We start from the raw sequence: 15,855 nt of genomic DNA, 5'->3' as shown, positions 1-15,855 counted from the left end.
AAGCTGAAACTATCCCTATTTGCAGATGGCATGATTGTCTACATATAAAATCTTCAGAAATTTGTAGAAACACTTTTAGAACTAATAAGTAAATTCAGCAAGGTTGAAAGATACTAGATAAACATAGAAAAAATAGTATTTCTATATATTAGTGATTAACACATGGACACTGAAATTTTAAAATATCACTTATAAATTTTTTTTTTAAAAAAGACTTCTTTGTAAATATACAAGTAAAAAAAAAGAAAGTAGCTTTTAGCCCAGGAATGCAAGGTTGGTTCAACAAACAAGTCAACTGATGTAATCTACCAATAAAGTACAAAACTGACATAATCATCCATTACAGATCCAGAAAAAGCATTTGAAAAAAAACTTCAGCCTTTTATGATTAAAAAAAAACTCAACAGTATAGGAATAAAAGGAAACATTTTAAAAAGGGACATTTAAGAAAAAACCAGCTAATTTCATACTTAATGGATGAATGTTTACATCCTATCTTAATTTTCTAAGGTTTTCATAAATTATTCCAAACTTGGTGGCTTAAAGTTATTCTCACAGTTCTGAAGGCCAGAAATCTGAAATCGAGGTGTCAGTAGGGTTGATTTCTTCTGGAAGCTGTGAGAGAGAATCCATTCCATTATAGTGTCCTAGCTTCTTGTGGCTGCTGGCAATTTTTGGCATTCCTTAACTTTTGGATGCATCACTCCAGTCTTTGCCTCCATCTATTTTTTTTTTTTTTTTTTTTTAGATGGAGTGTTGTTCTATCACTCAGGCTGGAGTGCAGTGGCATAATCTCAGCTCACTGCGGCCTCTGCCTCCCAGGTTCAAGCGATTCTCCTGCCTCAGCCTCCCAAGTAGTTGAGACTACAGGCATGTACCACCATGCCCAACTAATTTTTTGTACTTTTAGTAGAGATGGGGTTTCACCATGTTGGCCAGGCTGGTCTCAAACTCCTGACCTCAGGCGATCCACCAGCCTCAGCCTCCCAAAGTGCTGGGATTACAGGCATGAGCCACCACGCCCAGACTTTGCCTCTATCTTCACATGGCCTTCCCCTCTGTGTCTATGTCTTCTTTTCTGTCTAAGGACACCTGTCATTTAGGATTTAAGACCCACCTTAATCCAGGATGATTTCATCTTAAGATCCTTAATTACATTTGCAAAGACCCTTATTCCAAATAAGGTCACATTCTGAAGTCTGGGTAGACATGTCTTTTGAGGGCCACTATTCAATTCATTATAGTACACTCTCAGATCCCTCAACATTCAGGTCTGTCCCACATGCAAAATACCTTACTTCAATCCAACATCCCCCTGAATCAACCTATTCCAGCATCAACCTGTACATCTAATACCTCTTGTAAATATTTTTAACTCAAAAAGTCCCAAATCTTATCTAAATCAGGTATGGGTGATACTCTGGGTATGATCCATCCTAGGGCATAATTCCTTTCTAGCTGTAGACCTGTGGACTAGAAAACCAACTATCTGCTCCCTAAATACAATGGTGGGACAAGCACTGGATAGCCAATCCCATTCCAAAAGGGAGAAGGAGGAATGAATAAAGGTATCACAGATCCTAAACAAGTTCAAAACCCAGCAGAGAAAATCCCATTAGGTTTGAAAGCTTGAGAATTACCCTCTGCAGCTTAATCCTCTGCTCTCCAGAATCAGTGTTCCACACTCTGGGTCCATGGAGGCTCCTTTGGCTCTCCAGAGGGGCCACCTCTCTGCCCTCTGCTTCTGCACCTGTGCCTCTGCTTTTGGAGTCATTCTTTTTTTCTCTCAAAAGGTAGCACATGTTTGCAGTTGAGTAGCCCTATCAGCCTGTTCCTGCCTGTAGAATTTTGAGAATCTAACAACCTTTTTTCATTTTGTATAGTCTCAGTCTCTTTCATTCTAAGCCAGCAATGTTTCTGCTGCTATAACATTCTCAAAATCCTTGTCTATCTCCCATGTCTCATCCCATGGAGGTCCATGCCATTAGACAAGAGAGATCTTGTCTTGATAGATAGACCTATCTATCTCTTGACAGATCCTTCCTGGATAACCCCATCTCTATTCCTGGCTTTTGCTAAGACAGTTGATTACATCCATGAGTCACACACCTAATCTCTTCAGCAACAGGTTGTCCAGTCAGTCCCTTGGCCCTCTTTCCACAGCATGCCTTTCCAACAGTAGATTTGTTACTTAGCATCCTCTGCAATCAGGATAGGATGAGACTCTTGAAAATCATCAAGTGCTGGTTGCTTTTTGCTTAATAACCTCTTCAATTTATCTCTTTCCTCTCACATTTTACTCTAAGCAGCAAGGAGAAATCAGGCTGCGCCTTCAACACTTGTTACTTGAAAATCTCAGTTAAATATCCAAGTTCATAGCTTATAAGTTCGTTTTTACCCAACAGTAAAACATAACTTAGTGGGTTTTTCTGGTTTTGTTTTGTTTTGAGACGGAGTCTCGCTCTGTCACCCAGGCTAGAGTGCAGTGGTGTGATCTCAGCTCACTGCAACCTCCGCCTCCTGGGTTCAAGCAATTCTCCTGCCTCTGCCTCCCAAGTAGCTGGGACTACAGGTGCACATCGCCACGCCTGGCTAATTTTTTGTATTTTAGTAGAGACGGGGTTTCACCGTGTTGCCCAGGCTGGTCTTGAACTCCTGAGCTCAGGCAATCTGCCTGCCTTGGCCTCCCAAAGTGCTGGGATTACAGACGTAAGCCACCGCACCCCACCTTGTTTTTTTTGTTGTTGTTGTTGTTTTGTTTTTTTAAGAGGGTCTCACTATGGTCCCTCTTAACTATAACTATTGTGCAGTAGCTATTCACACGCATGATCATGGCATGTTAGAGCCTCAAACTCCTGGGCTCAAGTGATCCTCCTGCCTTAGTCTTCTGAGTAGCTGGGACTACAGGTGCACACCATCATGCCCCACTAATTTAGCCAAGTTTTATGCCACTTTATATCAAGGATTGCCTTTTCTCCAGTTTCCAATATTATGTTCTTCATCAAAGACCTCACCAGAAGCACTTATTAATGTTCATATTTCTACCAACATTCTGTTCATGAGAATATATTTATTCTCCAAGATAAAAAGCTTTCTATGACATGTACCTCACTTCCTTTTTAGCCCTCTCAAGAGTCACATTTAACATCCATATTTCTTCCAATTTTTTCTGTCTTCAAGGCAATCTAGGCAGGAATTCAAGACCAGCCTGGGCAACATAGTGAGACCCTGTCTCTACAAAAAATAAAAAATTTAGCCATATATGGTGGTGCACACCTATAGTTTTAGCTACTCAGGGGGCTGAGCTGGGAGGATCCCTTGAGGCCAGGAGTTCCGTGCTGCAGCGAATTATGATTGCACCACTACACACCAGGCTGGGTGACAAAGTGAGCCCCTGTCTCTTAAAGAACAAAAACAAAACTCAAAGTGGATTCAAGACTTAAGACCTGAAACTATAAAACTGAACTGAACTACCTGAAACTGTAAAACTAGTAAAAATAAAACACAGGGAAAAGTTTCTTGACATTGCTCTGGGCAATGATTTTTTTTTATATGACCTCAAAAGCACAGGCAACAAAAGTGAAAATAGACAAATGTGATTGCATCAAACTAAAATGCTTCTGATACAGCAAAGGAAACAATCCACAGAGTGAAAAGACAACCTAAAGAATGGGAGAAAATATCTGCAAACCACACATCTAATAAGGAGTTAATATCCAAAACATATAAGGAATTCAAAAAACTCAACAGCAAGAAAACAATCTGATTAAAAAATGGGCAAAGGACTTGGATAGACATTTCTCAAAAGAATACATACAAGTGGACAATAGGTATACGAAAAAATGCTGAGTATTACTAATCATCAGGGAACTGCAAATTACAATGAGATATTATCACCTCACATTTGTTAGAATGGCTATTGTGCAAAAAGACAGGAGATACATATTGGCAAGGGTATGGAGAAGCGGGAACCCTTGTACACTGTTGGTGGGAATGTAAATTAGTATAACCCTTATGGAAAACAATATGGAGGTTCCCTACAAAATAACAATAAAGCTGAGTTTGGTGGCTCATGCCTGTAATCTCGGAACTTTGGGAGGCAGGAGGGGTGCTTGAGGCCAGAAGTTCGAGGTAACAGTGAATCATGATTGTGCCCCTTCATCCCAGCCTGGATGACAGAGCGAGACCCTATCTCTAACAAAACTATATGATCCAGCAACCTCACTCTTGGTATTTATCCAAAGGAAATGAAATCATTCTGTCAAAGAGATATCCGCACTCCCATGTTTATTGCAGCCACTCCCATGTTTGTTGCAGCATTATTCACAATAACCAAGATATGGAATCAACATAAGTGTCCCCTGATGGATGACTGGATTAAGAAAATGTGGTGTATATATACAACAGAACACTATTCAGCCTTTTGAAAGGGGAATTCTGTCATTTGTGACAACATGGATGAAACTGAAGAATATTATGCTAAGTGAAATAGGCCAGACATAAACAAATACTGCATGTTCTCACTTACATGTGAAATATAAAACAGTCAAACTCATAGAATCAGAAGAATAGTGGTTGCCTGGGGCTAGGGGTTTGGGCATAGAGTGGGATTGGGAGATGTTGTCTAAGGGTTTAATTAAAAAAACTTTTTAAAAAACAATGAAAGATGAAAAGATGAAAGAGGAGATAATGCAATGCCATGGACTAAATGTTTGTGTTCCCGCAAATTTGTATGTTAAAAATCTAAGCTCCAATGTGACAATATTTGGAGTTAGGGGCCTCTGGGAGGTGATTACACATTGTATATACATGTATCAAAATATCCCATGTACCCCCAAAATATGTACAATTATATCAATTTAAAAATACAAAATAACCCTAACAGAAGTACTAGAATGTAATGTGAAATGTATCTCTTAAGTAATAAAGGCCAGGTGTGGTGGCTCACCCCTATAATCCTAGCATTTTGGGAGGCCGTAGAGTCAGGAAGATTGCTTGAGCCCAGGAGTTCAAGACCAGCCTAGGCAACATAGGGACACCTCATCTCTACAAAAAATTTAAAAATTAGCCAAGTGTGGTGACTCATGCCTGTGGTCCCAGCTACTCAGGAGGCTGAGGTGGGAGGATCACCTGAGCCCGGAAAATCGAGGCTGCGGTGAGCCGTGATTGCACCACTGCACTCCAGCCTGGGAGACAGAGCAAGACTTTGTATGAAAAAAAAAAAAAAAGTAATAAAAAGATGGAAATAGAGTAAAAAAAAAAAAACAATTAATCTACCCAGAAGGTCTGAAATCTGAAAGTTTCAGGAAGAGAAAGATGGAATGAAGGAAAGAAAATTATTAAACAATGTAAGAAAATGACTCCGAAGTGAAGGACTTGAATTTTTCTTTTTCTTTTTTTTTTTTTTGAGAGGGAGTCTTGCTCTGTCACCCAGGCTGGAGTGCAGTGGCACAATCTTGGCTCACTGCAACCTCCACCTCCTGGGTTCAAGCGATTCTCCTGCCTCAGCATCCCAAGTAGCTGGGACTACAGGCACGTGCCACCACACCTGGCTAATTTTTTCTATTTTTAGTACAGACGGGGTTTCACTGTTAGCCAGGATGGTCTCGATCTCCTGACCTCGTGATCCGCCTGCCTCGGCCTCCCAAAGTGCTGGGATTACAGGTGTGACCCACCACACCCCGCCAGGACTTGAACTTCTAAAGAACCCAGAGAATGCCTAGCACAAATAATTTTTTTTTAAAGATGCACATCAAGCATAATATAGGATAAAAAGATGTTAAAATCTCCAGAAAGCACACACACACACACACACATTCCCTCTCTCTTTTCTGTCAAAAAGATCAGAAATCATAGAATAGATATCTCAAAAATTGTTTAAGAAAATTAAATCATCTGTATCTTCTGTAGTTGGATTTTTTATTTTTTTTTTTTGGAGACAGAGTTTCGCTCATTACCCAGGCTGGAGTGCAATTGCACAATCTCGGCTCACTGCAACCTCTGCCTCCCAGGTTCAAGAGATTCTCCTGCCTCAGCCTCCTGAGTAGCTGGGATTACAGGCATGTGCCATCACGCCCGGCTAATTTTTCTATTTTTAGTAGAGACGGGGTTTCACCATGTTGGTCAGGCTGGTCTCGAGCTCCTGACCTCAGGTAATCCACCTGCCTTGGCCTCCCAAAGTGCTGGGATTACAGGCATGAGCCACCGTGCCCAGCCTTCTGTAGTTAGAATTTAATAGATAATGCCTAAAATGGAATACAGGAATACTATTGGTACTATTGGTATATTATTATTATTATTATTATTATTTTAGATACGGAGTCTCGTTCTGTCGCCCAGGCTGGAGTGCAGTGGCCCAATCCTGGCTCACTGCAACCTCTGTCTCCCGGGTTCTAGCAATTCTCCTGCCTTAGCCTCCCATGTAGCTGGGATTTCAGGTGCATGCTGCCATGTCCAGCTAATTTTTTGTATTTTAGTAGAGATGGGGTTTCACCGTGTTGCCCAGGCTGGTCTCGAACTCCTGAGGTCAGGCAATCCACCCGCCTCAGCCTCCCAAAGTGTTAGGATTACAGGTGTGAGCCATCGCACCCAGCTTGGTATATTATTTTAAAATAATAAGTAGATTCTTAGCTTACCTCTTTCACTCCTAAGAATTAATTTGACTTGCTAAATAATGTATATGTATTGCTTTGGCAAAACCAAACCAAAACTAGATGAAAATAAAACACTTGCACTCGTCTCATTTTTGTACCTAAATATGGTGTAACCTTGGCCAAATATCTTAGTTCCTTAACCCCATTAGCAGTGTTTTCTCTGATGGAGGGGTTGATGTTGTCTATGGTTCTTTCTATCTGTAAAACATGAATGCTTTATCTTTGAAAGTACAGCAGGTCCTTGAAAAAATGTTTTGTTATAATGTTGATGACCAAAAAATAATCACGTCCCTGGTGGCACCGCTGTCTGTGTGGAGTCTGCCTGTTCTCCCCACATCTACGTGGGTTTTCTCCTGGTGCTCCAACTTCCTCCCACATCCCAAAGATGCCCATATTGGGTTCACTGATGTGTCTACATGGTGCCAGTGTGAATAAGTGTGAGTGCACCCTGCCAAGGGATGGGCATCCTGTCTAGGGCTGGTTCCTGCCTTGTGCCCTGAGCTGCTGGGACAGGCTCTGGCCATCTGCTACCCTGAACTGGAATAAGCAGGTTGGAAAATGAGTAAATGAACACAAATTCTTGTAAAATAAAAATTTGTAAAGTAAATGATAATCATAAAGGTGTCTGTATTGACAAAAAAAAAAAAAAAAAAAAAAAAAAGATGCAGTACAACAGTGCTCAGCAAGCCCACCATATTTGTTATTGTGTTTGAACTGTGCAGTGGTAGGAGGTGCTCCTTATAATTTTTGCTTTGCAAACACTTATTCCTCAATTTAAACCCCCCACCATTACAATCGCTATCACTCAGGTTTACCAAAACTTGGGTAAATAATTATATTGTTTTTATTGATCTTTCTTAGATGTATGCATGGCTCACATGTATTTCAATGTTTAATATTAGAAGTGTTTGGGGTCTCTACTTAGAAGTTTGATGATGTTTTTGTGACCAGAAATATGGTGTAGGAACTTAACTCTTGTTTATATCAATTATCCTATGGTTAAGTTGGTTTCATTATAAGTCATTTTGTTTAAAGTCACGGTCTCCAAGAGCCTATCAGCAACGGTAAGTGAAGACTTACTGTATTTAACAAAATCTTTACGGATTTGGACTAACTTCAGAGAGTAGATTCTCACCAAATGTATTGAGATTTTCAAGTTGTAACTGATTATTGAGAGAGATCTGGAGTTCAATGGGTTTTTACCTTTTATCTTCAAAAGGTTGAGTTTGCAGTGATTTTTCTATTAATCTAAAACTAAGCTCTGGGACAATATTGGCCATAGAAAATGAGAATGAAGCTAAAAGACAGTGTTTTCTACATAGGGATAGATTATAAAGTATAGTGGTTAAAAGGTTTTAGAAATGGAAAATGTATAATAGGGCAGCGGTTAACTATTCTTTTGTAATTAATTCTGTTCTATAAGTTTCTACCGGATTGCCTTTGGCCAAATAAGTATTACTTTAAAGTAATCTTCTATTTTACATACATCTTTATGTTCTTCAATAAAGGAAGATTACCAAGTGGCTAAAGTATGACCTCTGAAGTTGGCTTGGGATTGGATCCTGGCTCTTTTACTAGCCAGTTTTAGAGTGGCACTGGATGAGTAAGTTAATCTTGTTTAGCTTGAGTTTCTTTTTCTATGAAGTGGGGATGATCGTAACAACTGCTATGGATTATATAATCTATGTAAAGATAGCACTGTGTATAGTACTAAGTCTCATATAAATATAAGCTATTACAATTAATATTCCACTTCCTAGGGAATGTTTTTCCTAGGATTCTGCGAGCTGGTGGAATCCCTATCTTGTTGGGTCTTACAAGAGTAGAGAAGCTGGTCAGGAAAGAGTGGTATTCTGAGAGTAAGAGTTTTGGGAAGACTACGATGAGTTGAGTATCCTAAATCCCAAACTCCTCACTTGAAGGTGAAGGAACCCCTTAGATATGCTTGTTACCTTGGCTGACCAGTCCCTTAATAACCTCACTTAAAGGAGTTAGTTACCTTGCACAAAGAAGCCCATATGCCTATCCCTACAATCCCTCATTGTTTCCAGGACACAGTTTGAGTCAGATCCCAGCATGTCCCAGGGAGACAAATACAAAGTGTGATCTGAAAGAGTCTTTTTTTGGATCTTAATATTGATAGGTGGAGAATATCTGTGGAAATAGATTCTGAGTATGTAGGACCTTGGAAGAAAGGACATAAATTGGGTCAAATGATCATTATGGGTAAACCTATAGTAGAGATTTTGGCTCAGTCTATGAGACTGAACAGCTTGAAGTAGTCCTTTTTACTTGGTGGAAACACATTTTGACTCAGCAGTGGCTCATCTAAATTAGAGATGATATGCCAGAAACTCCTTGGTATGATGTAGAGAAAAGAAATCAAAGAAGAGGGGCCATGTTGGGGAGGATTTAATATGAGTGATCCTCTAACTGTATCCCTCATAAGAGTCTAGTCAACTCTCTTTACCAAGGCATTGAGAAAAACACTGGTGAGCAGAGCACCAGCACTCTTGAAAAGCCATATAGTCTGTCTGTAGGCCAGAGATGCCAGTGGGAGATGCTTCAGTTGAAATGGACCCCTTGATTCAATAGGCATTTTCAAGACTGTTTTGTGTCAGAGACAAAGTAGTGCATTTAATTGCTAGACTAGAAAGGTGGGCATGGTTACTGTAATAGACAGCAGGAACCACAGGATAATCAGTATAGTCTCAACATGAGGTCTGGCTTTGGCTGAAAGATCATGTGATCTAAAGAAGGAAAATGGATAGTCCTATTTGGTCTATGTTACTAAAAACTGTTAGTCTGACTTGAGCCACTATAGTAATCATGAGCCCTTAACTGAGTCTCAGGTCTGATTTAATTCAATTTCTGGAGGCCTTGGAGAAAGGACTTTGACATAATATCATGAGTATGTATTATGTATCTCTTAGCATTCTCCAAAGTAATCTGTGGCCATTTCCCAGAGCAGTTACACAGTGCAGAAAGAAATTCCTAGACCTTTCGGGCTCACCAAACATGCTGAATTAGTTCTAATTTTGGGCAACCAGAACATCAAACATTTATTCAGAGTGGAGTCTTGTGGAAGTCAGTATAAGTGGAGTTTTGACCCAAGTCCACCACAGTGACCCCTAAACCCATCCCTTGGTTACTTCTCCCATTTCCTGAGTGTATGGCTAGAGTATTAACATTAGCAACTAGCAGAGTCAACACACTGGTTTCCTTAACTCGTTCTTTTGTTTATCAAGTTTTAATGAAAGGATACAACTGATGTTACTTTACAACATGATAAACATTTGCAGTGTCCCAAATTACTACTATTGTTACGAGAATAAGATTGCTCAGGTTGCTAAAAGGAATTTTTAAAGTATTTCCTCTTTTGGTTGATGTAGTACCTGATCACAGAGTTCTAAACTACCGCCTACCAAATTTTTCTTTGAAAAATCTACCTTTATATGTGAAATTAATATACACATATATTTTAGGTAACAGTAATTTACAGGTTTCTTTATTAAATTAGGATCTTTGCATTAAGCCCAACTCATCATTGATCAACATGTATCATGCTGATAAGCATTTAGCAAAATTTGAGACTGATATTCAATAATATGTATTAAATCAGATAATCTGAGTGCTATAATAGTTTGCCTCCTGGATTTATAGTAATTTTTATTTTTAATTAAAAAAAACCTCATTTATTCTGCTCATTTGTAAGTTATAATTTTAACTGGCAAGAATTACACAGCAGAATTTTTTTAATGGTCATTATAGAAACTAGCTTGCACTTCACCTATTTCTTGATTTTACCGAAATTTATGACCACATTAATTGGAGAAAGGAAAATAAACTCTCTTGGGAATACGCTGTACTAGCATGAAGAGATTTTCCTTCATTTCTGCATAATTAATATTCTCTATTCATCTAATGCCTATCCACTAGATTTTTTTGTATATGTCACAGAAGTACTTTTTTCTTAGGTAGTATATTTAAACCTTTCAGTTATAATTATTACCACCCCCTCCACCCCCTTCCCCCCACTTAATGGTTGTAAAAAGTTACATCCCTTAAGAAATATTTAGGGATAAATATGGATCAAATCCTTGAGACAAAAACCCAAACTTTATACCAAATCCTTTCATCCAAAATCTTATATTCAAATGAAGTGAGAATTCCATTAAGGAAACAATTTTTTTTTTCAACTAATTTTTATAGTCACATCAGCCTGGACTAATTATACAGAAAATTTATACAAATACACACAAAACCAAAAATACCAAACCAAGCAACAACAAAAAAACAACCCCCAAACCCAAAAACTCTCATTCCATAAGGTGACAAATTTTACTTCTGAGAGGTAGTACAACCAACCAAATGAATACTGTACGTGCATTAACTGAGGCACTTAAGATCACCCAACCTTTTTAATTTATAACCAAATCTCTCCTCTTCAGGATTTCAGTGCTCATGAACAAGTATTATATTAGAATAATGGTCTCAATTTATTCTGACAAAATCTTACTTTGAAGTTTAGTCATTTAGACCTTAAAGTTACAAAAATAAAGTATTTCTATCTCAGGCAAGTATTTAATTTCTTAAAAGCTAGTAAGAAATGAAAAGATCAATGTGGAGAGAAGTATGATTTCTTAAAAATGGGTACATATTTTAGTTTTTTAATTGTGAAATACATTATGACCTGTAAGAACATTGTTCTTCCTATTCTATTCAGGGTCATTTTAACATGTGAGCCTTCAGCTTCATTTTGTACACTACAAACAGGAAAACATAAACATCATGAATCAGTTTAGGCAGAGATGTGATTAAGAATTGTAAAAGATGGCTTTCATAACATACATAAAATTCCAAACACTTTGCATGTGAAAATTTTCTGAATTATTAAGCAGTAGGGTGATCTCAGTGAGACTTGGCTTCATATGAAATGTTTCCATTAAAATTTTAAGTTTGCCTTAAAACAAAAAAAAACTTGGAAAGCAAAGCTCCCAAACCAGCTAAGTTAGAAACTGCTCAGTTTCTGAATGAAAATGACACTGTTTTTTATTTTTACTCTACTGAATTGAAAGAACAGAAAAAGAACTACAGTTGGTATAGAGAACTATTAGGCCATCTATACAGACACCTGAGAAGCAATTCTTCTCTACATTTACCATCTTCTGCAGCCACTTGCTTCTGCTTTGTCATTCACTGACATTTCAACTCTTTCAGTTACTGTATCTTCAGATGCTGACTGGACATGGCTTTCTGACTGTCCTCCAGTGTAGGTGGGGGTGCTGTACTTTAAAAGGATAGATTTGAACTGCATCAGAGGTGCATCTGTGCGTACACCCATTGGGTCAAAATGAGTTCGGCTTACTCGAAAGCCTGCTTGAGATAAATAGCACAAAAACTTTTTTAACCTGCAACAAGGAAAGGAAAGAAAAAATAATCAGGTTCTTGTATTTTTATTTAAATCACAATATTATTAAAATATAAAATATATATACTTTGTCATTCACTGGGTGTCTTACTTTGGCATATTCATTCCTTTAATGCTGTGTCTGTGAATGTTGTAATAAAAGGGAGGATGTTCAGTACTGACATCAGTCTTTTGCTTCTTGCCTAAATTTGTGATCATTTCATTACTTTTTCTCTTTCCTGCAACATACACATACAAAGTTAGCATGCTCTTAAAAATTACAAGCCAAATACTTTTATAACTATATATTTATCTCAAGTATAAATCCTGACACATTATTTCAACCTGACTATCCAATCTTAATTCTTATAATTTATTCTATTTTCACTGTCCTTCACTTATGTACTTTTCATATTAAACTGCTGAATCAGAACTTCCTTTCTACCTTCTTCAACTTCAAGCCACACTCTATTTCGTCTCCTGTAGGAAGCCATCTGTGAATCTGGGGCTAGTCACTTCATAGATTTCATTGTTGTTAATACTACACTACACTACTCAGAGTTTGATTAAGTTGTCATTTTTTTTTCTTTTCTTATAGTTCCTTAATGTGTGTAAGTCCTTTCTCCCCAAGTTATATTCTAAGTTCCTAAGGACAATGTCTTTCATTTTTATACCTGTATTTCTACTGAGTGATCAGTATTGGATACATAGTGGGTCTTTAGTAATCACAAAACAAAGAAAAACAACACAAAGTCTTGAGAGTTTGGACACAGAAACTGACATAAGGTCAATGTTATGATCTCATTGCCTATTTCTCATCACAGCACTTAGTTTTTTCATTTTGAGTGAAAGGAGGCCAGCTAAGATTCTAGAACTGTATCCTTCCAAAAATCACAACATGAAAACAACTGAGATATCCAATACTATAATGAGATTTTGCCTGGTGTTCAACCCTTGATTATTTATATATGAACGTTATGGTCAAACCTTATCTCTTCAGGGAAAGTAATTAACATCTGCTTAAGCAAAATATTCAGAAGCTGCCAGGAGCAGTAGCGTACACCTGTGCTACTGGGACCCAAGTCCCAGCTACTTGGGAGGCTGAGGTGGCAGGATGGCTTGAGCCCAGGAGTTTGAGTCTAGCCTGAGCAACACAGTGAGACCTTGTCTCTTAAAAAAAAAAAAAAAGTATTGAAAAGGCAAAGTTGATACATAAAAATAAATTACATTCAAAATAAATATAAATTATTGCTGAACTGTTGCCTCTTTACATAAAAACATAAAGCAAAAAGGACAACCTGGGATCCATCCATCAAATCAGAATTATAATTTGAAATCTAAAATTTGAAATTGCATGAAATCTAATGAGGCACCTAGTCAAAGGATAGATATCCAGATTTAGTACAAGTTCTAGGAGCATCTGAGGCAAAAAATCTGATGTAATACGTTAATAGTGAGTATCATCAGCAGTATATAGATTTTTTTTTTTTGCCTGGTAATTTCTTCTTTTTTAAAAAATAATTTCAACTTTCTTTATCGATTAAAGGGTATATGTATAGGTTTGTTACGTGGGTATATTGTGTAATGCTGGGGTTTGGGGTCCCAACAACCCCAGCACCCATGCAGTGGGCATAGTACCCAACAGGTGGTTCTTCAGCCCAGGCCACATCCCATCCCTCCCCCATCTAGTAGTCCCCAGTGTCTATTATTCCCATCTGATGTCTGTGAGTACCCAAAGTTTAGCTCCCACTTGTAAGTTAGAACATGGGGCTTTGGTTTTCTGTTCTTGCATTAGTTTTATTAGGATAACGGCCTAGAGTGCCATCCATGTTGCTGCAAAGAGCATGATTTTGTTCTTTCTTATGGCTGCATAGTATTCCTTAGTACATATGTTCATTTTCTTTATCCAGTCCATTGATGATGGGCACCTAGGTTGATTCTGTCTTTGCTACTGTGAATAGCACTGCAATGAACATATAACGTATCTTTGACAGAATGAATTATTTTCCTTGGGGTTTGCATAGTACTATCATTTTAAGATTTTATGTGTTGACCAATGGTCTTAGAATAACCATATAATTTAAAAGTTATAGAAGAGCCCACAAAAATTAGTCTAATTTCCTTAATTTACTTATGAGAAAGGCTCACAGATTAAAAACAAATTTTTTTTTGAGATGGAGTTTGGCTGTGTTGCCCAGGCTCACACAATCCTTACACTATCCTCCCACTTCAGCCTCCTGAGTAGCTGAGATTACAGGTGTGTGCTACTGTGCTCTTGGCTTTTGAAAATATTTTTAAAGCTTATTTATGTTTTACTTTATTCTAAAAAGGATTTAAGATAATTTTGCTGAATGGGAGGGACCTGGCTGAGTTTATATAACAACGCCTGCGTAGGATAATGCTCTTAAATCTAATTTTTTTTTTTTTTTTTGAGACAGTCTCGATCTGTCACCCAGGCTGGAGTGCAGTGGTGCAATCTTGGCTAACTGCAGCCTCTGCCTCCTGGGTTCAGGCAATTCTCCCACCTCAGCCTCTCAAGTAGCTGGGATTACAGGCTTGCACTGACACACCTGGCTAATTTTTGTGTTTTTCGTAGAGACGGGGTTTCACCATGTTGGCCAGGCTGGTCTTGAACTCCTGACCTCAAGTGATCTGCCCAACTTGGCCTCCCAAAATGCTGGGATTATAGGCATGAGCCACTATGCCCAGCAAATCTAATATTCTTTACAGTGTATCATAATGCTTGTCTTCCCTCCAACAGAGAAATTAGGTAGAATGTATCAATTTAAGTTATCAAATTAGTTGAAGATGCCAAATGAACATGGCTGTTGCAAAGAGTATGCAGTAGTTATTTAAACTATATACTATTAAAAGAAATTTAAGTTTTCTTGTCTTTGAAGGTCAACATTAAACTGCTGAGCAACTAATAAAAAATTACAGCTGATAACTAAAGGCCACTGCTCTTTCAAACTTAACACTCTACAGTCTTCTTTTCATCTGTACTCAAAAAACACATCTAGAATCTAAAGTTTTTTAAAAAGCAAAACAAAACCTTAGACATTAGGGCACTGATATTTTAAATCTTAACATCCTTTAATATGAATTTAGTGTCTACCACAGCTAGATTTAAAGTATGCACATATCCTAAATTATATGAAAGGCCATATAATAAATTCTTTTGGCTGAAGAATGAGGTCTTCTGGTTAATTAAATGGAATTGCTATAAATCATATATTAATGAGCAATTTTTAAAAGAATTAGAATAAAATTTTATCTTAACTATAAAATTATATATAACTTTATCATATATAATTTGATCTTATTTTATTCACATGGTTCAAGATCAGTTCGTTCAAAGGGATAACCATATATTACAGATGTGAACAAAGCATATGTTAACAGAAATTTCCAATGTGTGAATGCTGATAAACAAGTTTTACTACAGTTTTGTTGTTATATCATATGAAATGTATTTTTAAGTAGGCTACCATGGCAATCTCTTCTCTTCCTACCCTTTTGCTATATGCCTTTTTGACCTGATATGTACATATGTACACACATATATGCATACATACCTTGTGCAATGTAATTATCTGTTGTGGTGTCATCTGTAGTTTTAATAAATACACCATTTTCTTCTAAAAAATAAAGCAAATGGGAAAAGAAAATATTTTGCAGAATGACATAAAGCAACAACTCAGTTTAAATAAAAGTTTATGAAATTCCATCCACACTATTTTCACGAATATGCAAGAGATTCTGTGGCCAAACTGAACTGCAAAAATTACATTT

General features: G+C 37.6%; 1 protein-coding gene across 3 annotated transcripts in view; it reads right to left on the bottom strand.

The window, feature by feature from the left end:
- Positions 1 to 9,884: 9,884 nt before the first annotated feature.
- TRMT1L (tRNA methyltransferase 1 like) overlaps positions 9,885 to 15,855 on the bottom strand; it is a 39,525-nt gene continuing 33,554 nt past the window's right edge. For all 3 annotated transcript variants that reach the window (XM_055110528.2, XM_003815600.6, XM_034942452.3), the window contains exons 13-15: positions 15,639 to 15,701; positions 12,176 to 12,302; positions 9,885 to 12,064 (exon numbers count right to left, since the gene is read on the bottom strand). In XM_055110528.2, coding sequence (XP_054966503.1) covers positions 11,812 to 12,064; positions 12,176 to 12,302; positions 15,639 to 15,701 — 443 coding nt within the window. In that variant the 3' untranslated portion in view covers positions 9,885 to 11,811. The remainder of the gene's footprint in view (positions 12,065 to 12,175; positions 12,303 to 15,638; positions 15,702 to 15,855) is intronic.

Source organism: Pan paniscus, chromosome 1 (genome assembly GCF_029289425.2).
Source record: "Pan paniscus chromosome 1, NHGRI_mPanPan1-v2.0_pri, whole genome shotgun sequence".
NCBI classification, from domain to species: domain Eukaryota; kingdom Metazoa; phylum Chordata; class Mammalia; order Primates; family Hominidae; genus Pan; species Pan paniscus.
Note: the sequence above shows the minus strand (reverse complement) of the source record. Positions and strands in the feature narration are given on the sequence as shown.